The following is a 26084-nucleotide window of genomic DNA, read 5'->3' as shown; positions in this document are numbered from 1 at the left end:
TTAAGTTTGTTGGTGTAACATGAAAAAAATGTAGAAAAGTTCACAAGGTTTGAATACTTTTTCACTGTACACTGTAAATGTTTTTAGGGTACATAATTGCTGGGAACAAATCTATACACACTAACGTGACAGTTTTACTTTCATCTTTACAGGTCCAACCATTCTCTGTAATTATAGGGCACTTTCATTACAAGTAATTAAATTGCCCCCGTGGATAAGTGATAATTATATTCTGCTGACAAGAGACTGTAATTTAAAAATTTATCAAAGTGTGCTATTTTTAACTAATGTCAGGGACTCCACTAGTGAGGTGTACAAGCACAAGTGCATCACCCTATTTATTATCTTCACTCCTTGATGAATTCTGCTGTCCTGCATGAAAGTGTGTGTATTTATAATGTAATAATGTGATGTATAGATGGATATTTGATGGACTAAATATTTGGACAGATAATCAAGCATGTAGTCGTGCAGTCTGCTCTTTTACAAATAGTATTGTTTTTAAATCTCAGTACAATATTACCAATTTTATTTAGAAAATGGATCATAGAGGAGCAGTACATTTTATTGAGTAAAAGAAAAAAAATTCCCACACACAATTTAAACCCCAATATACTTTACACCAGGGGTCCCACATGTGGCTTGTGGGCCCATGCCAAGTAGCTCGCGATTGTCTGCCAAGTAGGTGCATTAGCACAGGGTCTAGCAAACAGGTATAAAGAGAAGATCCTCGAAAGTTTGATTTTTTTGAGTTACCCTACACACAAGAGCATTTTTGAAAGTTCACATACTGGTTGAAGAGGGGATAAATAGGGTAAGCTTGGGATAGACTCATCCCATTAGTTAAAGGTGTGTTAAACGTGGATGTGATAGTTTGGTGGGAGTGCTTCATGCAAAAATTGTGGATGTAGGTCAAGTGGATACTCCTGGATGTAAGTCTAAAGGCTGCTTTAAACGCAGCGACATCGCTTGCGATGTCGCTGGTGAAAGCACCCGCCCCCATCGGTTGTGCGTCACGGGCAAATCGCTGCCCGTGGCGCACAACATCTCTAGCACCCATCACACGTACTTACCTGCCTAACAACGCCGCTGTGGCCGGTGAACCGCCTCCTTTCTAAGGGGGCGGTTCTGCGGCGTCACAGCAACGTCACACAGCAACCGTCCAATAGAAGCGGAGGGGCGGAGAGCACCCGAAAGAAAGTGACGCCTACCTAGTTGCCTTACGCATGTAAGGTGTTGTTCCTTGTTCCTGGGGTGTCACACGTAGCGATGTTTGCTGCTTTAGGAACAACGAACAACCTGCGTCCTGCAACAGCAACGATATTTGGGATTAGACGTGTCAACGATCAACGATTAGGTGAGTCATTTTGATCGTTAGCGGTCGTTCGTACGTTTCATACGCAACAACGTCGCTAACGAGGCCGGATGTGCGTCACGAATTCTGTGACCCCAACGACATCTCGTTAGCGATGTCGTTGCGTGTAAAGCCCCCTTAAGAATGGTGGACAATGGTTGTCCTGTTCCTCCTCCTTAAGACACTAATGGCATCATTGTGTTGTGTTGTTGTGTAATGTGAATTATGTATTCCATCTCTTGTAAATACTGGGATGTGATGTATTTTATTATAAAATGATATGTTCTTGTGTAATGTATGTTGACGAGGCATAGTAAAGAGTAATATATAAGTGTTATAAGATGTGATAATGCAGAGTATTATAATGTACAGTGAAGTTTGTATATAGACATGTAGGCAAAAGTTTAAATATGCCCAGAAATAGAGAGCAGGTACAGAAACAGTTAAGTGTTTGGATAGCCCACTTTGGGAGGGGTTAACTGACAGGGAAGGAATGGCTCATTCTGGAAGGAGTCAGTGAAAGCCTAGTAAATGAACATAACAGACATATAGTTGGTCATGAAGATTGCATACAGTGGGTGGTTTGTGGCAATGGCGCAAAGGAGACAGAAGGAAAGATAGCGTGAATCTAAAGACAGGCCAGAGATATGGCGGGTGAACACCATTGTAACTAGAGACCGATCCTGAAGTGGCTCCATGCTATAGGAGCTGAAGGACGCAATCCTTACATCCAGGCCCCTTAACCATCAAGGTACCAGACGTCTTTTGCTGGTGCAGGACTCTAGTAGCCAAGCCCATTTACCATCAAGGTACCAGATTAACTTATACTAGTCAACCAACCTGCTTGTGTTCTGCTAGATGTCTTAGTTTGCTAAGCTTTACTTCATTCATTATAGGACCCCTGAGAAAACAGGACATGGGACTGCAGAAAGGGAAGTTAACTGTGACGATGTGTATTGTAACACTGGATTGGGTTGCACTGGGACTCACTGGCCCAGTTACGTTGGACGCAAACCAACAGGAATTTGAACTGTATCTGTTAATTCCAAGTGAATATGTAATGTTCCGGAAGATATGTGCCTGCTAGCTGGAGTGTAAAGTTGTGTGTGACAACGAATCATCCAGTAAAGAGTTGTGGTTTAAAGTAAACAGTTAGTTTCCTTGTGCATGTGAGTTATCATCCGGTCATGGACAGCCGACACCAGTGGCAGTATGCAGCCTGCCGGGGTTCCCAGCCCACACTGCTAAAGTCTACACAACCAGCTAGGACCAGGTATTTCACAAAGCATGTCAGGACATCCAGGGTTAGTCCATCTCCCTTGACTACCGCCTCGTGCTACTTTATAAACGTTTGCTGCCTACAAGAGAGGAAAGCACAAACTTTCTTTGAGGAAACTTTATTATCCATTATCCTAGTAATCAGGGCTCTGTGTGACACTATAATGGGAAAGGGTGGGCAACCTGGATTTCATTCATGACCATCTTTCAAAACTGAATGTGACTTAAAATAAGGAAGTTTGGGGACCACTGCTTTAGACTAAAGTCTGATAGTAACAAGATGAGCTGACAGAGAGTTGATGCTAAGGGAGAGAAGCATATGGTACATTGGAATTCCAATCCTTTTATTCTCCATATAAGTAAGCCATTGCCAGTGGAGTCTGACAGTCGGCTCTCACCTTGGGAACACAGGAACATTCATGTCTATGGGGAAGTTCGGAAAGATAGATGTCGACTGAATCATTGATAGTAAATAGGTCTCTAATGTATATGGGGGCCTTAAGTGCAAATGTTTTAATTTAACTAACTTTTCTCAACAGACTATCTTGACAATTACACTATTAGACGTAAGACAGGTGTCTCCCATGCACTACTCCAATTACACAGCGATCTCGTTGGGGTCACGGAATTTGTGACGCACATCCGGCCGCTGTAGCGATCTCGTTGTGTGTGACTCCTAGGAGCGAATTTGGATCATTACAAAAACGTCCAAAATCGCTCCTCCTTGACATGGGGGTCCATTCTCAAATATCGCTGCTGTCGCGTGGGCGAAGTTGATCCTCGTCCCTGCGGCAGCACACATCGCTACGTGTGATGCCACAGGAACGAGGAACCTCTCCTTACCTGCCACAAGCCAGCAATGAGGAAGGAAGGAGGTGGACGGGATGTTCGTCCCGCTCATCTCCACCCCTCCGCTTTGATTTGCCGGCCGCTTAGTGACGTCGCGGTGACGTCGCTGTGATGCCGAACGTCCCTCCCCCTTGAGGGAGGGATTTTTCGGCAGTCACAGCGACGCCGCTGACCAGGTAAGTGCGTGTGACGCTGCCGTAGCTATAATGTTCGCTGCGGCAGCGATCACCAAATATCGGCATAACGATCGGGACGGGTGCTATCACGCTCGCCATCGCTAGCATCAGCTAGCGATGTCTCAGCGTGTAAAGCCCGCTTAACTCCAGACTTTTCCTCTGAGACCAGACAACTCTTTCAGGTTAGATTCATGTATGCAGTTTATCGTTCCTTTTTTATACAGATTTTTGTATTATAAGTTAGGAATTAGATATAAATTGGTTAAAATACAAGATACAGCTGACAGTTATCATTGATAGAAAATTTATTACACTCAGAGCGGCCATTGGAGCATTACAACTGATAATGCTGATCAATTTCTTAGCATGTTAAAAAGCCTTTTTGCGGAAATATCAGGCTTCATAGAGCCATAGAAGAGAAGTTTGAGCAGTATGTTCTGTCTGTAGGTAACAGTATTAGATGTCACTAGCACAGCCAGCTAATGATCAGCTGAGATGCAGACATCCCTGCATTCAGGTATAGTAAAGAATGATGCACGGTACAAGACACTAACAAGAGCCTACTCACTCAGGTCACTAGCTCTTCATTCAGTGCAGACCTTTTGCATTCTGAATAAAAAATGGGATGGGAAGGAGGGGTGAAACTGGAGACGTACTGCTAGGCCGAGAGCAGGGTAGTGCAAGAGCCTGAATCCTCTGCACATCCATCTGACTGCAGTGTTGTTTTTTTTTACAGTTTAAGGTTTTCATTCAGTCCTATTGCCACATGTCTATAAAATGAAGCACCTAGCCATGTAGTCTTCTTATACAATTATTTGTGAAAGAATGGGTCATGCTAAAGAGCTCAATGAATTCAAGTGTGGTACTGTAACAGGATGCCACTGCTTCAACAAGTCAGTCTGTAAAATTGAATTTTTCGCAAATATGCTACATTCAACTGGTATTGAAAAGTGGAAGAATTTTGGAATCAAAGCAACTTAGACATGAAGTGGTAGACTATGCAATCACATGACTGTCCACCCACCCTCACCGGCAATGTCAAATGATCTTGACAGTGTTGGAAGGTTTCAGATGTCTACAGTCATACAGAATGACTCCAGAACTCCAAATCTTCCCTGGCATTAACATCAGCACAAAAGCCATGTACCGGGACTTTAATAATAAGTTTTGGGGGTTTTTCGGGCTGAGCATCAGCATGCAAGTAGAGTTGAGCGAACCCATGGAAGTTTGATTCGGTGACTGCAGCCAAACCATACTTCCACTGGTGCGAACTTGGTCTGAACTCCAATGGAAGTCACTGATTGGCAGTTTGAGTCTCTGCCCACATACAGCCATCCATAACCAGAATACTTCAGGGAGATGATGGGCAGGGTTTTTCCATTTTTTTCGAGGGGGTGCACACTACATCTGATCATGCTGTTCATACCCCCAGTGCAAGCCGTTCAAAAACTACAAGTAGCTTGTAGCGGTCTGAGCACTCAGCATACTTGGACACAGCAATGCTCGTGCGAGTGGTCAGCATACGTAAAACATCCGAACTCTGAACCCGAACTCTGAGGGTTTTTTTTAATGTCGGTGTTTGGCCCAAAAGCTGAACACCAAACATTGGGTTGGCTCATCTCTACATGCAAGTCTTAACTCACACTCACTGAACAGTGAAAAGTGGTCTTTGGAGTGACGACTGATGCTTCTATATCTGACAGAGTCTGACAGAGAAGTTTGGGTTTGGCAAATACCAGAAGAACATTACCTGATTGACTGCATTGTACCAACTGTAAAGGGAAATCTTAATGCTTAATCATATCAAGACATTTTGCACAATTGTATGCTTCCAACTCTAGTAACAGTTTGGGTCCCTTCACTGCTCCAGGATAATTGTGACCCAGTTCACAAAGCAAAGTTAGTCCTACGACGACCAAAATTAATATCTTTGGGATCAACTAGAATGGAGATTATGACCAGGCCCTCTCATCCACCATCAAATTTGACCTCACAAATGTTCTTCTGGATGAATGGGCAAAAGTTCCCAAAGACGCATTCAAAAGTCTTGCAGCTGTAATGCAGCCTTAAAATGCACCTACCTTTATTACCAGTGTGTGAAGCTAGCCTAATGGTTAAAAGTTCTGTTATTATTTTTACCCATATATTTATTACCCATGTACACACACAACTTCATTATTAAATGTCACCTGATAACCTGTTCAAGCCTGGGGCATTTATGCTAGTTCAGACACACTTTCAGGTTTTTTTCATACTTATGGTGTTAAGAGCTCTAAAGTGTTTTATCATTCTGATATTCAAATAGTTTGTCTATTTTTTATATATATAATTATAATGTAATTTTAATGTTAATTGACTAGTGTTGTCACCCTACATCTGCTGCAATGAAAGCATGGCGCTGGCCCAGATGACAGAAACAGGAAGAGCAGGCACCAACACACGTCAAATCATTGTGTTCTTAACTATTCTGCTGAAAAGAATTTAACATATGTGTTTTTAAATTAAATTTATACATTTTGAAGGGATCTTGACAGCTGATACAACCTACCCGATCCATGGCCAGCATGTATCAGACCGTGGCTGCATGATTACAGCAACATACACTGATGAGCAAAAGGGTAACAATGTTTTGAACTTTTGACTTTAAGGCTCCATTTCTCACCATCCACTACAGCTTTGAGCTATCTTGGCTATCTAAAACACAAATATGACTTACAGCTACTAAAGTTATGTACTTTTTTGTCATGTCACTGCTTTATATCAAGGAGCAGCCATGAAAAAGATTTCCCAAGAAAGAAAAACTCCATCATGCAGCTCATCAATAACCATCTCTTTGCCAAGAAAATTGTAAAACTGAATCATATGTGCGCCATGACAGTCAGAAGATTACAAAACGAAGTCCGTTTATCCATTCAAAAGCCAATCAGTGGACAACCAGGCAAATTATTGGAGTCAACAAATTGGCTCTTTACAAGGTCTATCAGTTTTTGCGTGACAAACACAGCAGTGGAGGTGGTTCAAATACTTCATAATAGTGAGATCACAGACATCCATGCAAGCATCGTGCACTGCACATTACACAAGTCTGAAATGGCTGCAAGAAAAAAGGTGAAGAAGCCTTAACTTTACTATCATAGACTCGAGTTTGCAAAAAAGAACAAAGAGTAGACAGTAAAAGTTTAGAAATGGGTGATTGGAGCAATGAGATGAAAGTCAGTAGACTAGGCAATGATTGATATAAATGGGTCTGAAAGAAACAATGAAAAAGGGAGCTAATGGACTGAGAAATTGAAAAAACTGTCAAGTTCGGTGGAAGAAGCCTAATATTATGGGTTTTTTTCACAGCCAAAGATGTTGGATACTTGACCAAGATCAATGGTGGTCTCAATGCTGAGCTACGGGTTAGTATCCTACAAGATGAGTTACTTTCTACACTTGAGTACTATGGATATGAAAAGGATGACATAGTGTTCCAGCAGGGCAACGACTTGAAGCATACGTTGAGATTGGCAAAGAAATGGTTAATTGACACTCAAGCAGGGGTGCTAGATTGCCCCCCACAGTCTCCAAATCTCAACACAATCAATACTTGTGGGTAGAGTTGAAGAATTTCAGACCTAAAACATAACTTTTACTAATCCATATAATAAAATGAACAATAGTTCATAAAAGGTTAAAACCACGGTTCACAATCGTCTCAAAAATTGGACGACCAACCGGACCAAAGTATAGAACTACTGAGATCCTACGCAGCACATTCAGCCTCAGCTGGTTTGCACATCCGTGTACCAGTCTATCAGCACAGATTAGACACAGATATATATTAGTGCTGGCATGCGTGCTAAAACCACCTGAGGTATAAACACAGATAAGTTGTCATATTGGAACCCCCATCAGGGGAACTCTCACTGTGTATATTAGTCGGCAGATATTTATAGAGGAATTTAAAAGTAAATATATATATTCCTCTCTAAACAGGAATGGTCTTACCAAGTTCCAGATTTAAAGGCAGGCATTAGTTGTCGGATTACCAACTCATAACGGGGGGCTGTTTCTCAGCACATCAAGTCCCATATAGTTGGATAGCCGCTGTCAGGCAATTTAAACGGTTCCCACTCCCAACGTTTCAAAGTGGATCATCAGGGGAGTCCAGGTGGGATATCAGCAGTGGACGTCACTGAAACAACGCTTCTTTCGTGACCCTCCACAATGCCCGATTCACGCATCCAGGCGCGTGTATAACCTAATTCAAGCTTACCGCCGTTGAGTTGAGTTGAAGAAAAATCTGTATACATACCCAAGTGAGTCAAGCAGTATGCACCAACATTGGAAACACGCAGAAGGGATCTGGAATCAGATCTCAGTGTAAACATGCTTGAATTTTATTGACAGCATGTGCAGAAGGATTACAGCAGTGTTGAAGCCAAATCTAGATTTACAAAGTACCAGCTAAATAATAATTTAAATTTTAAGGAGCAAAACAGTAACTATGAAGTGACATGACAAGAATCTGTATAACTAATCATATGCTAAATAGTTGCAAGTCAAATTTATTTATGAGATAGGCAAAATGATTGTATATAAAATGAAGGCAGTATCATGCTCAAAGCTGTAGTGAATGGTGAGATATGAAGCCTGAAAGGGAAAAATTCAAAATATTTTTACCTTTTTGCTCATCAGTAAAAATTTAACTCTGAAACATTGCAATGTTTCAGAGAAAACATGGTTTAATAGTTGCCGGAACACCAACTGCATGGAAGACTAGTTGGACAGGTAGGATCTTGGCGGCTTCTCGACACCATGGTCACAGGTCTGGGTAGCATGTGTGCAATGATTGAGTAGCATGTATCAGATGTCAGGTTCCCTTTAACTTGAAGTAGAATATTGTTCTGTCTATGGGGTGTGGACATTTATTTTTCAAACAATGTAAATTAGCTGAATGACATTTGACTGACAATACTGGGAATATTCAATATTGATGTGGTAGACACATTGTCATCAGAACAAGTCAAGCATTGGTATCGCTGTCTTTCAAACACAAATGTAATTTTCCTGATGTGGACTGTAGGGATGAGTGAAGCCAAACAGTAATGTTCAGGGTTTGAACCAGACCAGTCTGCGGGGCTCAAACTTGAAAATGATTTTTTTAAAAACGTCTATATCCGAGTTCAGAGTTTGGGTGCTGTTTGTATACTAAGAAAGTTTGCTGAAAGGCTCCAGAACAGCCAATCAACACGTTTTATTGCATAGGGAAGATGCCTGTATGCTGCTGTGAATAAAATAAAATAAATAAAAATAATACATAGGGTCCCATCTATTTTTGATATCCCGCGCAGGTAAGGGCAATTGGGCCAAGTTCTCCTCTTCCACTTATCAGATAAGGAATTGCCATAGCAAGAGTTTTCTATATATGGAGCAATGAGTTTGCTGTTTTGACCACTAGGTCACCAAGTTGTCTAGCAATAGAATGATTGTTCCAAATAGTTGTATATTTTCTTGGTTTCTCAATTGTTGAAACCCTGTGGTTATTTATGGTAATTTCAACTTAGTATTTGCCATCTTTAGGAAGAGTCTGACATGAATTGGGTCTCATATATTGTGTTTGGTGTTTTTTATATATATATATATATATATATATATATATATATATATATATATATATGCACTTTATTGTATTCTGTATGTGTCTTTTAAATTTTTGATACACAAATAAAATTGATATTATATATTTTTATTCTTGGAGTGAGTGCCTTTTCTGGTCAGGCGCTTTTTCTCTCTATTAACCCGCGCAGGTAAAGCAGACAGCTGGATGTTGCAGCCCTCAATTGTCTGCTTTATCTTGGATAGTTATCAAAAATAGTGGAGATCCCACTACATTTTTTTTTAATTATTTAAATAAAAAATGTTAAAAAGCAACGTGCGGTTCCCCCTATTCTTGATTGCCAGCGCAGGTAAAGCAGACAGCTGTGGGCTGGTATTATCAGGCTGGGAAGACCTATGATTATTTGGCCCTTCCCAGCCTAAAAATAAATGTGCCAGTTCTGGTGCTTTGCCCTTATCTTCTCAATTGCCCTGGTGGGTGGTAATCAAGGTTATACTTTTGGGATTGATGTCAGGTGTGAATTATTATTATTATTTATTATTATAGAGCCATTTATTCCATGGCGCTTTACAAGTGAAAGAGGGTATACGCACAACAATCATTAACAGTACAAAACAGACTGGAATGGGAGGAGAGAGGACCCTGCCCGCGAGGGCTCACTGTTACGGGGGGCTGTCTGATAATAAAACCTAAAGGAATATCAGACAGTCAGGGTCCACCGTGCAGACTCTGCTGCAGACTATGGCAGAGTGCAATACCTCTGTTAAACTCAAAGAGGAATATAATTAGTAAATAAGGCAATTCCTCCCTTACTTGGAGGGTGTGTGGAATGATCTCTGTTAAAGATCACAGAGACAAAAGCAGTGAGTGTGAAATGGCACCTACCTAGGTCCGTTCCTCTAGTGGTGCCAGGAGACGGACAGCAGCGTAAGCCGCACAAAGCTCCTACCTGCGTTCGCTCCACTAGTGTGCGAGGACACGAACCACCAGATATGGCACCTGCCTAGGTCCGCTCTTCTAGTGGTGCAAAAGAGACGGACAGCAGCGTAAGCTGCACAAAGCTCCTACCTGCGTTCGCTCCACTAGTGTGCGAGGACACGAACCACTAGATATGGCACCTGCCTAGGTCCGCTCTTCTAGTGGTGCAAAAGAGACGGACAGCAGCATAAGCCGCACAAAGCTCCTACCTCTGTTCGCTTCCCTAGTGTGCGAGGATACGAACAACTGCCAGACGCAGTATAAGGAACGTTACCCTAGCGGCAACGTCCACCTACGAGTAGAATCACAAGGCCCAGCCGGACCATGTGCCTCAGGCACCTGCCTATGTCCGCTCCACTAAGAGGTAAGGATACGGACTCCAGCCGAAGCTGTAAGGTATAAGAACACTACCCTGCCGGTAGCGCTCACCTAACATAGACAGAGAGATGCCTAGAGGAACGTGCACAGGGCGTCTACCCTCATGCATGAACCAAGAGGACTGAGCACCGGGCGGCGTGCGTCAGGGTCTTATATAGACTCTGTGCCTCATCCAAGATGGAGGACACCAGAGCCAATCCGCTGCCAGAACGACAGGAATGACGTCACGCTGGCCTATCACCGAGCAAAGCGTCACAAGCACATGACCAGCGGCCAATCAGCTTAGAAGGTGTCAGAGACAAGTGACCTCGTGTCAGCGATGATGTCACCCGCACATGTGCAATGGCTCCAAGATAGGACTTAGTCTCCAGCGCTTGCACATGTGCAGTAGCAAGAAATCCGAACATAGTCTCCAGAGCCACAGCAACCGTAACAGTACCTCCCCCACAAGGGCCCCCCTCCCGGCGACGCAGGTAATCGGCAACTAAGTCGGGAGCATGGACAGCCTCCTCAGGCTCCCAAGAGCGATGTTCCGGGCCGTAGCCCTCCCAATCTATCAAGAAGAACCTGCGCCCTCTAACCATCTTAGAACCAACTATGGCTCGTACCTCATAGCTAGAGCGAGAGGAATCAGAGGCAGGAGAGTGCACTTCACGAGCGTGAGGTAAAATAGCCGGCTTTAGCAGTGAAACATGGAATTTGCCATGGATCCTAAGACGGACGGGTAACTTCAATTGGTAGACTACAGGATTTACCTGTCGAAGAACCTCATAAGGGCCCAGGAAGCGAGGAGCAAATTTGACAGAGCTCACTCTAAGTTTCACGTGTTTTGCAGAAAGCCACACAAAGTCCCCTGGAGAAAAGACAGGAGCCGGGCGACGAAACCGATCGGACACCGTCTTCATTCGGTCCTTAGCTGCTTGGATCGACTCTTGAGTCCGATCCTAAACCTCTCTGACATTAGTTGCCCAGTCGGACACAAGAGGAGGAGGTGCAGCAGCGGGAAACGGTACCGGTACCCTAGGGTGTTGCCCATTATTGAGTACGAACGGTGTCTGTCCAGTGGCCTCAGCCAGCGAATTGTTAAGGGCAAATTCTGCCCAGGGTAGGAGGGAGGACCGGTTATTGTGGTTCTCAGGAACAAAGTGTCGAAGGTATATAATCATGGATTGATTGGTACGCTCAACCAAACCATTGGTCTCCGGATGGTATGCCGAAGAGAGATTCAACTCAATTTGCATAAGGCTACAAAGGTCTCGCCAGAAACGGGAAGCAAATTGCGGGCCTCTATCACAAATGATACGATCTGGCATCCCGTGAAGCCTAAAGACATGCTTGAAGAATAGTTTGGCTAGTACCCTGGAAGATGGGATTCTCGATAACGGTACGAGATGAACCATCCGGGAGAAATGGTCCGTAATGACCCACACAAATCTATGTCCCTGTGAACACGGAAGATCACCCACAAAGTCCATGCCTACCACCTCCCATGGTCTATCTGGCACTGGTAAAGGATGCAAGAGCCCAGCCGGTCTCTGCCGTAACGGGCGGTTGCGAGCACACGAGTAGCAGGAACTGACATATCTCTTGACGTGGCTGGCTAAGTGTGGCCACCAATACCACCTCTCCAGTAACTTTCGTGTCCGTCTAATACCAAAATGCCCACCCACCTTTGAGGTGTGGGCCCACGACAGTATATCATTCTGTCGATCCGGCGGAACAAAGGTCTTCCCCGGTGGGATTTGGTCTAACGTCACAGGGGAGAGCGTATGAAAAACCCTGGAGGAAAGAATAAGACGAGGTTCGTCAATCTCTTCCTGGGTAGAAACCATAGAGCGAGACAGGGCGTCTGCCTTGTTATTCTTACTCCCAGACAGATAGTTGATGGAGAAGTGAAAGCGGGAGAAAAACAAGGACCAGCAGGCTTGGCGAGGATTCAGATGCTGAGCGGTTTGTAAGTACGTCAGATTCTTATGGTCTGTATAGACCTGGAAAGGATGTTTCGCTCCTTCCAGCAAGTGACACCACTCCTCCAAGGCTAGTCACAGGGCGAGCAGTTCCCTATCCCCAATAGTATAGTTTCTCTCTGCCGGTGAAAAGGTTTTAGCAAAGAAGAAACACAGCCTTTTTCTACCTGCACCGTTCTTTTGATACAAGACCGCACCAGCACCCACTGAAGAGGCATCCACCTCCAAGAGGAAGGGCTTATTCTCATCGGGTCTTTGAAGAACGGGAGCAGTTGAAAAGTGTCTTTTTACTCCCTCAAAAGCCTGGGATGTTTCAGTAGACCAGACTTTTGGATTAGCACCTTTCTTAGTCAAGGCCACCAAAGGGCCACCAAAGTAGAGAAATGGGGTATGAACTGCCTGTAATAATTTATGAATCCTAAGAAGCGTTGCACCGCCTTCAAGGAATGAGGTTCGGACCATTCCAGGACAGCAGAGAGCTTCGCAGGATCCATAGCCAGACCCTCTTGTGAGATAATGTAACCCAAAAAAGGCAAGGATGACTGCTCGAATACACATTTTTCGAGTTTAGCAAACAATGCGTGCTCCCTTAAACGGGAAAGGACACGAACGATATCCTGACGATGAGTCTCCAGATCAGGAGAAAAAATCAGGATGTCGTCCAGATACACCACGACGGAGGATAACAGTAAATCCCTGAACACATCGTTTACGAAGTCCTGAAATACTGCAGGTGCATTACATAAACCAAAAGGCATGACGAGGTATTCATAGTGACCGTCTCGGGTGTTAAAAGCGGTCTTCCATTCGTCATCCTCTCGAATTCGTACCAAGTTATACGCACCCCGCAGATCTAACTTCGTAAAAACCTGAGCTCCCCTCAGTCTGTCAAAGAGCTCCGAAATTAAAGGTAACGGGTATTTGTTCTTTATTGTGATTGCGTTGGGACCCCTGTAATATATGCAGGGACGTAAATCACCCTCTTTCTTCCGAACAAAGAAAAACCCAGCTCCCGCGGGAGAGACAGACTTCCGAATGAACCCCTTCTCTAAACTCTCTCTTATATAGGTCGACATGGCCTCTGACTCAGGTATTGACGGGGTAAACCCTGCCCTTCAGTGGAACTGAACCTGGGATAAGGTCTATGGCGCAGTCATATGGCCTATGGGGTGGAAGAACCTCAGCACCCTGTTTGGAGAACACGTCAGCGAAATCCAAATAGGGTGTAGGTATGGGAGAGAGATCAGTTGATGCAACCGCAACGACCTTATGTGGTAAGGGAAGACATCGGGATTGACATTTCGAACCCCAACTAATAATGCTGTCGGACTCCCAGTCAATTAGAGGAGCATGAGTCCGAAGCCATGGGAGACCCAGAAGAACGTCGTCTTTACCCTCAGGCAAAACAAGAAAAGAAATCTCCTCTGTGTGACCCTGAGACAGGGAAAGGCGCAAGGGAACTGTCCTCAATGTAATAGAGTCAGACAACATAGTCCCATTAACAACACGGACAGGAATAGGCGCCTCTAACATGATAGAGGGAATATTGTGTCTCTTTACAAATCCTGAAGACACAAAAGTCCCGTCAGCTCCGGAATCCACAAAAGCCATAATAGGCCATGTATTCTCAGAGAATGAGAGCTGACCTGGGATACTACACTTAGAGGGTGCGGAAAGCGTCTCTAGTAACCCCCCTCTAATGGTTACTAGGCCTGGGAGTTTCCCTGACGGCTAGGACACTTGTTGGCATAGTGCCCAGCCTGACGACATACGTAACATGTAGGAGGACCAGACTTGCGCAGTCTGGACTACGTATGACCTAACTCCATAGGAGTGGGATATGTTTCCGATGCTGAGGAAGATGGTAGTGGAGCCTCAACAACTGGAATAGCTCGATGCTTAGGACGTGAGGAAGAGACCTCGAGTCTAGGTTCCCTATGGCGTACGTCGATCCTCGTTGCTACTGTGATCAAGTCCTCCAGAGAAGCAGGGACCTCACGAGTAGCAAAAGCATCCTTGACATAGCCTGCCGACCCTCTCCAGAAGATAGGAATCAACACCTTCTCTGGCCAATCTAATTCTGCCACCAGAGTTCTAAAATCAATGGCATAAGAACTAGTGGATAACGAACCCTGAGATAGATCTAACAGTCTCAGGGCCGCATCATGGCTAACCTGCGGACCCATGAATACCGCCTTAAGAGCATCAAGAAAGTCTTGATGTCTCAGAGTAACCACATCAGAGCGCTCCCATAGGGGAGTCGCCCATTCTAAGGCTTTGTCCTGAAGTAAGGAGATGATAAAGCCTACTCTGGACCTCTCCGTAGAGAAGCGAGAAGAGTTGACCTCTAGGTGTATCTGACACTGACTAATGAAACCACGACATGATCTGGCATCGCCAGAATATCTGTTTGGCAGAGCAAGTCGAGGATCATGTGCAGATGTCACCATGGTCTGAGGTTTATCCTCTATACTCTTGAGCCGCGACTCAAGTACTTGTATGTAACGGTGTAACTGCTGATATTCTGCCATAACTGCCAGACCCTTGGCTCAGTCCTAATGTTACGGGGGGCTGTCTGATAATAAAACCTAAAGGAATATCAGACAGTCAGGGTCCACCGTGCAGACTCTGCTGCAGACTATGGCAGACTCTGCTGCAGACTATGGCAGAGTGCAATACCTCTGTTAAACTCACAGAGGAATATAATTAGTAAATAAGGCAATTCCTCCCTTACTTGGAGGGTGTGTGGAATGATCTCTGTTAATGATCACAGAGACAAAAGCAGTGAGTGTGAAATGGCACCTACCTAGGTCCGTTCCTCTAGTGGTGCCAGGAGACGGACAGCAGCGTAAGCCGCACAAAGCTCCTACCTGCGTTCGCTCCACTAGTGTGCGAGGACACGAACCACTAGATATGGCACCTGCCTAGGTCCACTCTTCTAGTGGTGCAAAAGAGACGGACAGCAGCGTAAGCCGCACAAAGCTCCTACCTGCGTTCGCTCCACTAGTGTGCGAGGACACGAACCACTAGATATGGCACCTGCCTAGGTCCGCTCTTCTAGTGGTGCAAAATAGACGGACAGCAGCATAAGCCGCACAAAGCTCCTACCTCTATTCGCTTCCCTAGTGTGCGAGGATACGAACAACTGCCAGACGCAGTATAAGGAACGTTACCCTAGCGGCAACGTCCACCTACGAGTAGAATCACAAGGCCCAGCTGGACCATGTGCCTCAGGCACCTGCCTATGTCCGCTCCACTAAGAGGTAAGGATACGGACTCCAGCTGAAGCTGTAAGGTGTAAGAACGCTACCCTGCCGGTAGCGCTCACCTAACATAGACAGAGAGATGCCTAGAGGAACGTGCACAGGGCGTCTACCCTCATGCATGAACCAAGAGGACTGAGCGCCGGGCGGCGTGCGTCAGGGTCTTATATAGACTCTGTGCCACATCCAAGATGGAGGACACCAGAGCCAATCCGCTGCCAGAACGACAGGAATGACGTCACGCTGGCCTATCACCGAGCAAAACGTCACAAGCACATGACCAGCGGCCAATCAGCTTAGAAGGTGTCAGAGACATGTGACCTCGTGTCAGCGATGATGTCACCCGCACATGTGCAATGGCTCCAAGATAGGACTTAGTCTCCAGCGCTTGCACATGTGCAGTAGCAAGAAATCCGAACATAGTCTCCAGAGCCACAGCAACCGTAACACTCACAGTCTACAGGGAATGGGTGATGGTACAATAGGTGAGGACAGAGCTGGTTGCGCAGTGGTGTACTGGACTGAGGGCTATTAACAGCTTGCATCAAGCCCAGGGATTAGTTATGGATAGGCTTCTACCAGACACCCCCATTGCTAAACTGGCAAGTGTACAGTTAAAAGACACACTCACAAAAAAAATAGTTTAGGTGAATAAAGACTCCACCACACTCCCTGACTCACCAATTTATTTATTAAAAAGAAATTCTCTAAGTTTTGAAGTATTAATACATCCCCTGACACAGGCCCCAGCTGAAAGGCATGTCGGGTTGGAGGCTATCTGATCTTATGGACTGTTACACTATTTTAAGGTATATCCTGCCTCTATTTATCCATGTAGTGAAGTTTCTGCATATACGCTGTTTCTCACTTTTTACTTATGACCTTGCTTATATGCTATTGTTAATCCCTCTGTGCCTGCTCTGGCTCTTTACATTAACTTAACTACCAACAGGCTAAATTTCAAGCTCACCTTGCCATCTGATAGGCCCTTATTTACAAAATATTGATATTGTATAGACAATATATGCCTACGATAAGACATTGCTATGCAGGACGTCCTGCTTCCTGGCTGCCTACATAATATGTGGTATCTTTATCAATTTTTAACTTATATCAATAGCACTTGCACTTTTCTGGATACATTTTTACTATATCAGTGCAGTCATGGTTTTGGCTGCCTAGGACAGTCTGTTTTTTGTTGCCCATATGATTTCTATAAATTTTATCATAATTCAAGCATTTGCATCGTTTTATTCATTTTGGAATGTTATGGGTATATTGTCATGTAACATGTATTTAGAATATATAACAGTCCACAATAGATTGGCACTTCCCTTTTTGTGTATGGGATTTTATCTCCTATCCTGATCATCTGTTTTATATACAGTTGAAACCAGAAGTTTACATACACTATATAAAAAACCACATCTGCATGTTTTTCTCACTATCTGACATGAAATAACCTTTCCCATTTTAAGTCAATTAGGAACCAAAGTTATTTATATTTGCCAAATGCCAGAATAATGAGAGAGAGAGATAGAGAATGTTTTAAGGCATTTTTATTACTTTCTGCAAAGTCAAAAGTTTACATACATTTCATTAGTATTTGGTACCATTGCCCTTAAACTGTATGACTTCGGTCAAATATTTTGGATATCCTTCCACAAGCTTCTCACAATAGTTTGTAGGAATTTGGGCCCATTCCTCCTGACAGAACTTGTGTAGCAGCCATATTTGTAGGTTGTCTTTTCAGCTTTGCCCATAAATTTTATTTTCAATCGGATTGAGATCAGGGCTTTTTGATGGCCACTCCAAAACATAAACTTTGTTGTCCTTAAGCCTTTTTGTAACTAGTTTGGCAATTTTCTTTGGGTCATTGTTCGTTTGGAAGACCCATTTCCGGCAAGCTTTAAGTTCCTGGCTAATGTCTTGAGATGTTGCTTCAGTATTGCCACATAATCTTCTTTTCTCATGATGTCATCTATTTTGTGAAGTGCACCAGTCACTCCTGCAGCAAAACAACCTCACAACATGAACCTGCCACCCCCGTGTTTCACAGTTGGGTTCGTGTTCTTAGACTTCAATGTTTCTCTCTTTTCCTGCAAATGTAACGATGGTCAATATGGCCAAACAGTTCAATGTTAGTTTAATCGGACCATAGGACGTGGTGCACTATGCATTGGGACATCTTTCTATCATAGCCAGATATAAAGTGTTTATCCTTGTTTTTAAAATTGATGTCTTTTCCTTAGGATATTACATTAATATTAGAGTGGGTGAAGACCTTCGTCATGATAGAAATAATGTCATTTATGTCACCTACCAGTGGATTTAATCTTATGTATGCTCGTTGTACACATCTCTTAGCTTCTTCACAATAAAATCATTTAGGCTATGTGCGCACAGTGCGTTTTTCGCGGCGTTTTTGCGCGTTTTTCGGGTGCGTTTTTGGCCTCAAAACTGCATGACTTTGCTTCCCCAGCAAAGTCTATGAGTTTTCATTTTTGCTGTCACACAACTGTTTTTTTAAGCTGCGTTTTTGAGCTTGAAAAAAAAAATGGACATGTCAATTCTTTCCTGCGTTTTTCTGCGTTTTCCACCCATGCAATGCATTCCAATGATGTATATTCTTAATACCCGGGATGTCCTTGTTGAAAAATATTCCTCTTTCCCATGCTCCCATAAACAAATTTGCATAGGATGGGGCACATGATGCCCCCATAGCTGTCCCTTGAATTTGTTTGTAGATATTTTGATCAAAAGTGAAAACATTATGTGTCAATATGAATTCCAAAAGGGTCAAAATTAATCCAACCATTGGTTTCTCTAACGTACTATGATTGAGAAAGAGTTCCGCTGCTTTGATGCCATCCTGATGTCTGATAGAAGTATATAGAGACTCCACATCGGCCGTCACTAATATCATATTCTTATCTAGTTGTAGATCATCTAACTGACAAAGGACCGATGTGGTGTCTCTGATATACGATGGTAATTCAACTACCAATGGTTTTAAGAAGAAGTCAATTACGGAACAGATAATTTCACAAAGTCCACCCTTGCCTGATACAATTGGTCTCCCTGGAGGGTCATTGATGTTTTTATGTATTTTAGGTATCAGGTACAGGGTGGGTAATCTTGGATGTAATTCCGTAATGACATCCACCATTTTCTTAGGAATTGTCCCCTCTTCATATGCCTGAGTTAAAATGTGGAGGAGTTCATTTTTGAATTCAGCCAGGGGGTTGTATCTCAATTTGGTATAACATTTTCTATCATTTAGTTGTTTATGTGCCTGCTTCATATATAATTCATTAGGCCATAAAACGACATTTCCCCCTTTATCAGCGGGCTTGAATTGTATATCATGCCATGTCTGAAGTTCTAAAAGAGCAGTCCTCTCTTTTTTGCTGAGATTAGACACTCCTCTATTTTCAAATTGTTTTTCCAATTCCCCTGAAACAACTTTAATAAATACATCTATAGCAGGTACTGAACTAAGAGATGGAAATTTTTTAGATTTATTAATCAGGGACATTGGAAATTTACTTACTGAGGGTTCTACGCTTTCATCAGCGAGTTGTTGTAGTATTTCTACTGCTTCAATTTCCTCTTTGGTGTCAAATGGTATCGTATCATCAGATTTTGCAAAGATTCTTTTGAATAAAAGCTTTCGTCCAAAGAGGTGCAGATCTTTTATTGTTGTAAAGAGGTCTGGTGAGGAAGAAGGAGAGAATGAAAAACCTTTTTCTAGCAATGTAATATGTGTTTGAGAAAGCACATATGAAGAAAGGTTAATTACCTTAGGTCGATCTCTCAAATTCATTCCAACCTCTCTGTCAAAAATGTTGTATTGCCTCTTGTTCATTGGTTGTTTTCCTTGCATTTTCCGTTTTTTAGGGATCTCAGAGGTAAGGGATGCTGTTTCATTGTCAGAGATGGAGGATGCGGATGTAACAGAACCTCTCTTAGTTCCTTCTTTATTTTTACGAGTTTGCCAATGAAAAATATTATTTTTCTCAAAATCCGAGATATCTCTCTGGTATTTAGATGCTTTACTAGCACTGATGTTTTTCTCCCATTTTTCAGAATCCTTAGTCATAGAGACTGAAAATTCCTTAAAAGCATCCTCATCCATTTCTCCTTTAATGCTCTCCTGCAGATTCTTTATTTCCTCCTCAAGCTTTTGGAGAGTAGCAGAGTTTTTGTCAATTATGATCTTAATAAATTCTAGTGAACACGTATTTGCTGCTTCCATCCATCGTTTAATCAATACGTCATCCTCTAAATCGAATGTGGGATAAATCTGTATCCTCAAGCCTCGTGGTACAATTTTTTGGTCCCAATAATTTTCCATGGATGTTTTCGTCCACCATATTTTGGTTTGTTTGAACATTAAATTCCTGTATTTCTTTGTAAGCTCCTTTGATGAGAGAGACGGGTTAGTAGTTGTATAAGTAGAACTCCTACTGAAAATATTTGTAGCTTTGGATTGCCAAGAGGTAAGTTTGGCTTGTAAATCCATTTCAAAAGCGGGCTGTCATAAACAGAATTAACAATTATTTCATTTACCATGTGCCCATATACATTTTATTTCCCCACAAAGTGGTTCAGCTTCAAAACATCAATACAAAACACTATGGTTTGGTTTGATTAACCCCTTAACGACCCATGACGTACTAGATACGTCATGGATCGTTTTCCGGTAAGCCCCGCCCCCTGCCGCCGGCGGGCGGCGGCGATCGGCGCACATATCAGCTGTTATCAACAGCTGATATGTGTGCCTGCTAGCCGCGGGTGGAATCGCTTCCACCCGCGGCCATTAACCCCTTACATTTCGCTGCCAAAGTCTTGGCAGCGATATGTATATGGGTGCCGCCATTACAGTGACTTACCCCGCCCCCGCCGGAAGTCACGTGACATGATCACGTGACTTTCGGCGGTTGCCATGGTAGCACAGGGTCATGTGATGACGCCTGTGGCTAACATGAGTCACTTCCTCTCAATGCCGGAATACAGCCGGCATTGAAAGTGAAGCAGCAAATCTGCAGTTCTCAGCTCTGTAGCTGAGATCTGCAGATAGTGCAGAGCGATCAGATTGCTGATCGCTATAGCCCCCTAGGGGGACTAGTAAAATAAAAAAAAAAAGTAAAAAAAAAAGTTTTAAAAAATTAAAAAAAAATAAAAAAACCTAAAAGTTCAAATCACCCCCCTTTCACCCCATTGAAAATTAAAGGGTTAAAAAAATAAAAAATACACACATATTTGATATCGCCGCGTTCAGAAATGCCCGATCTATCAAAATATAAAATCAATGAATCTGATCAGTAAACGGCGTAGCGGCAAAAAAATTCCAAACGCCAAAATTACATTTTTTGGTCGCCGCAAATTTTGCGCAAAATGCAATAACAGGCGATCAAAACGTAGCATCTGCGCAAAAATGGTACCGTTAAGAACGTCAGGTCAAGACGCAAAAAATAAGCCATCACTGAGCCTCAGATCCTGAAAAATGAGAACGCTACGGGTTTTGGAAAATGGCGCAAAACGTGCGCCACGTTTTTCGGACAAGCTTGTGAATTTTTTTTAACCCCTTAGATACAAGTAAACCTATACATGTTTGGTGTCTACAAACTCGCACCGACCTGAGGCATCATACCCACACATCAGTTTTACTATATAGTGAACACGGTGAATAAAATATCCCAAAAACTATTGTACAATCCCAGTTTTTTTGCAATTTTTCCGCACTTGGAATTTTTTTGCCATTTTCCAGTACACTATATGGTAAAACTTATGGTTTCATTTAAAAGTACAACTCGTCCCGCAAAAAACAAGCCCTCATATGGCAAGATTGATGGAAAAATAAAAAAGTTACGCCTCTCGGAAGAAGGGGAGCAAAAAATAAAAACGCAAAAACGGAAAGTGCCCGGGGGCTGAAGGGGTTAATATCCCAAACCAGAATGAAGCTATAGAAATCAATATCTCATTAAAATAATTTTTATTTCAAATATCAAAATTTAATACATACAATAATAAAATTTCCAAAAGGAGTTCCACTTAAATACAGCAAGGGACATGAGGGGTTAATGAGGAATATATATTAATTATACATATACATAGATTTTAATAGATTGTTTAATAATACATATCCCTGGTGAGTGATCAGTCTGTTCTATAAATATAATTAAATATGCATATAGTTAGTATATATATAGATACGCATAAATACCTCTGGTTAAATTCATTTCAACCACGTGAACCATCAATTCAAACAATTAATAAATAGCCATATAATAAGGTGTGTAAAATAAATAATAAACTTCACTATGTATAAAGTGCTTATTTTTGTATAATTATTCACCAAATTGTATGAAACAAGTGCTTATAATTTATTTAATATGGTTCACATTGCTGAAGTTTCCCCAGAGATACTCAGGCTCCACAATTCCCTGTAGTCACTCATCATGCATATATTCAAACAGACTAGTAACCTATAGTGTTTAGATCACCCAAGGTTGACAGCTTTATTGCTACTTAAGTGCAAAGTGCAGGATACACGCTACTTCCTGATATAAGTGACGGACCAGCCGTATTCACCGTGAACACATGGAAGGCATAAAAACCTGCACAGTACTTACTTAAATCCCTCCACGTCCCGTCACCCCAACATGTTTCGCCTTTTCTTCTTCGGGGGGCGTGTGTGTTTGGGTGAGACTATGGTCTTTTTATAGTGTGTCTCCTATATGTCGGCATTGCCTACAGCTGTGCATTGCGGCGCATAGTTCAGGTCACGGGGCTAGATGGATAAATCACCTCCAGTCAGTGAAGTGAGACGCACGCTGCGTTCCATTAGTCAGCAGACAACGGAGGCCCCGTAGTGTCATATTATATCACTGATCAGAGGTAATAGCACCGCAGCCAAAAACACGCGCTCAGCACAGGAGGCAATGTCGGCATCATGAGACTAAGTGTGGATATTCAAACATTTAGAAAAAAGTGCTCCCATCTGGATTTCGTACAATCTACATATGATTACCCTATCCACGCTAATTTATTTACATAATAGGATACATGTTAATAGAGAGTCTGTCATTTATATCCGTACTAGATCATAGGCATATTAGGGCATCATTATAGAAAGTGTATACAATAAAGTATATATCCCATCATCGGCACGAATACAATATGAAGCATATAAAATCCACATAAGAAACTTCATATATAATTATAGAATTATACAACCAATATATTATATACATATTAAAACAGTGATTGTTGGGAGTCAGTCACAGATAGTGAATATTATTAGTGAAAAATTGTGTATTAAAGTGACAGTAAAATAAATTCTTTCACTGAAGATATACATATAAAAAATCATTCATTATTATAATCTATTGTGAGAAAAAATATATATATGAATAAATATCCGCATACATCATCCATACATGCCACATTATGTAAATTATGGCGCATATGGATACCAAGTTACAGATGAATCACCATATACATATAAAAAAAATCCTTCATTATTATAATCTATTGTGAGAAAAATATATATATGAATAAATATCCGTATACATCATCCATACATGCCACATAAAATAAATTATGGCACATATGGATACCAAGTTACAGATGAATCATTCAAAAACCAATAAATATATATGTAAAAATCACAGTATATTATTGTGACGTGAATATTGATAAAAATTAATATAATACTTATAAAAATATTATAAAATTATTACTGTGCATAACGTGTACATGTAATTCATGCGAATTGTCCGTTATGACAATCCTAGGACTGTCACAAGGGGCAATGCGCATGATTAAATCTGTAACAATGTAATTAATCTGTCCCTTGCTGTATTTAAGTGGAACTCCTTTTGGAAATTTTATTATTGTATGTATTAAATTTTGATATTTGAAATAAAAATTATTTTAATGAGATATTGATTTCTATAGCTTCATTCTGGTTTGGGATATTAATCAAACCAAACCATAGTTGCTAACTCCTGTAGTTCCCATTGCTACTCTAGTTAGACAGCGGGAAGCCAGCTGTCAATTATGAAGGACCGGACGAGGCTAGGGTAGTAGTCGTGTCCTCGACCGCCTCTCTTCATAAAACAGGGGATGTGGGGATGTTGATGCCGGTGTGGGACCTGCTGCCACAGGCTGTATTTCTGTTACCTTTGTGGCAGCCTCCCATCCCACCAAATTAGAGGCAGACTCCAGTTGTTCTTTCAACAGTCGTAATTTAATGGCTTTATAAACACCTTCTTTTCCAGAGGAAAGACACAATTTCTTCACCAGGCACGACATACATTTCCACGCCATTCTCATCACCTCAGATGTCAGAGAATTACACCGGTCTTCTGGATTACCAGCCCTTCTCCCTGTGGATACGGGTGCTCTTGCCATACTAATTTCCCACTTCCCGTGGTTTTTCAGCATTCCTACACAGTGGTCATCCCTAGGACTCAGCCCAATGCCTGCTGCATCCCTGTCTTTATCCGCCAGTCCTCAAGTCAACAAGGTGGCCTTCTCTGCATCAGGATCCAATTGCCCTCTACTCCAGTCTCTCTGCAGCCGCCTTCTTCCTTGTCAGCTTCACTACTTTGCTGCTTTCCTCTCACCTCTCACTTGTGCCCCTTCCCTATCTCCTCTGAGCTAATCCCTTCCCCCCTGAACTCAAATATGTGCCCTCTAGTGGTGAACTATGGAACTCCACCCCAACCCACCTTCCCACCAGAAAATGAAGCTAGGTCGTCAGGTAGGTTTTCTGGCCACTGTCACCCCTTTACAATTGCACAGTATCCTCAATGATGCCCTCTCGACAGAGCAGAGCAAAAGAGAAGGATCTACTCTATGTGACATTACAAGAAACAGGAAAAGTCTCTGGAGTTGCCAGGAGTGTGGTCTCTGATTCGGGACAAATCCTTATAAGGCAGAACAGGCAGGAAAATGCTCCGCCCCATGAAAAAAAAGAGAACTTTCAGATAATCCATTTAACACCTTCACTAAAGAGCCTGTTTTCACCTTCCTTACCAGACCAATTTTTTTCAATTCTGACCAGTGTCACTTTATGAGATTATAACTGTGGAACACTACAATGAATTCCAACGAGTCTGAGGCTCTATGCCCACGTAGCGTATTTTCATGCAGTTACGCTGCGATCTGCACTGCAGCGTAACTGCATGTGTCCTGCGTCCCCAGCACAATCTATGAAGATTGTGCCTAACCCATGCCCACGTGGCGTATTAGAACGCAGCGATTCGGCTGCTGCCAAATCGCTGTGTTCTAAGAAGTGACATTCTTTTTGCATGCTGTCTATAGGGAGATGCAGCATTCAGAGCGCACTAATTCTGCAGGCACCAGGCGCTTCAGAACGGAGCTTTTCAGCTGCGCTCTGAAGCGGACCTTGTACACTACGGTGCAGAGCGCACACGTGGGCACATAGCCTGAGATTGTTTTTTTTATATCTGATATTAAACTTCATGTCACTTGTAAATTTAGGATGATATTTTTTGCATTTATGTGTGAAAATATTGGAAATTTTAAAAATTTTACAATTTTCAAACTTTAAATTTTTATACCCTTAAATCAGAGAGTTCTCACACAAACATGTTAATAAATAACATCAGTACAATTTTTTTAAACATATTTTTTTCATTAGGAAGTGGAAGAGTTAAGTATTTATCAGCAATGTCTCATTTTTTACGACAAGGTTTACAAAACCATTTTTTTAGGGACCGCATCACATTTGAAGTGACTTTGTGAGGCCTAGGTGACAGAAAATACCCAAAAGTGAGACCATTCTAAAAACTGCACACCTCACACGGCTCAAAACCACATCCAAGAAGTTTATTAACCCTTCAGGTGCCTCACATGAACTAAAACTATGTGGAAGAGAGAAATGAAAATGTTATTTTTTCCCACAAAAATGTTACTTTAGTCCTGATTTTTGTAGTTTTACAAAGGGTAACATGAGAAAATACACTATAAAGTTTGTTGTGCAATTTTTTTTTAGTACATCAAAACCTCATATGTGGTAGAGAACTACTGTTTGGGCACATGACAGGTCTTGGAACAGAAGGAGCGCTATCTGGCTTTTGGAGCACAAAAGTGCCTGGAATAGATAACGGATACCATGTCGCATTTGAAGATCCGCTAATAGGCCTAATAGTGGAAATCCCCCACAAGTCTCCCCATTTTGGAAACTATACCTTCCAAGGATTT

General features: G+C 42.4%; 2 protein-coding genes across 6 annotated transcripts in view; one reads left to right on the top strand and one right to left on the bottom strand.

The window, feature by feature from the left end:
* LOC142301270 (uncharacterized) overlaps positions 1-22848 on the bottom strand; it is a 54401-nt gene extending 31553 nt beyond the window's left edge. For 2 of the 4 annotated variants that reach the window (XM_075342295.1, XM_075342293.1), the window contains exons 1-3: positions 22484-22848; positions 19648-20382; positions 19399-19559 (exon numbers count right to left, since the gene is read on the bottom strand). In XM_075342295.1, coding sequence (XP_075198410.1) covers positions 19542-19559; positions 19648-20370 — 741 coding nt within the window. In that variant the 5' untranslated portion in view covers positions 20371-20382; positions 22484-22848 and the 3' untranslated portion in view covers positions 19399-19541. Of the gene's footprint in view, positions 1-17458; positions 19560-19647; positions 20383-22483 lie in introns of those variants that run through there. The other 2 variants (XM_075342292.1, XM_075342291.1) reach the window with 2 other exon arrangements.
* Positions 1-26084, top strand: part of SLIT3 (slit guidance ligand 3) — an 878603-nt gene that overhangs the window by 198115 nt on the left and 654404 nt on the right. The window lies entirely within an intron of this gene.

This window comes from Anomaloglossus baeobatrachus, chromosome 4 (genome assembly GCF_048569485.1).
Source record: "Anomaloglossus baeobatrachus isolate aAnoBae1 chromosome 4, aAnoBae1.hap1, whole genome shotgun sequence".
Lineage (NCBI taxonomy): Eukaryota > Metazoa > Chordata > Amphibia > Anura > Aromobatidae > Anomaloglossus > Anomaloglossus baeobatrachus.
Note: the sequence above shows the minus strand (reverse complement) of the source record. Positions and strands in the feature narration are given on the sequence as shown.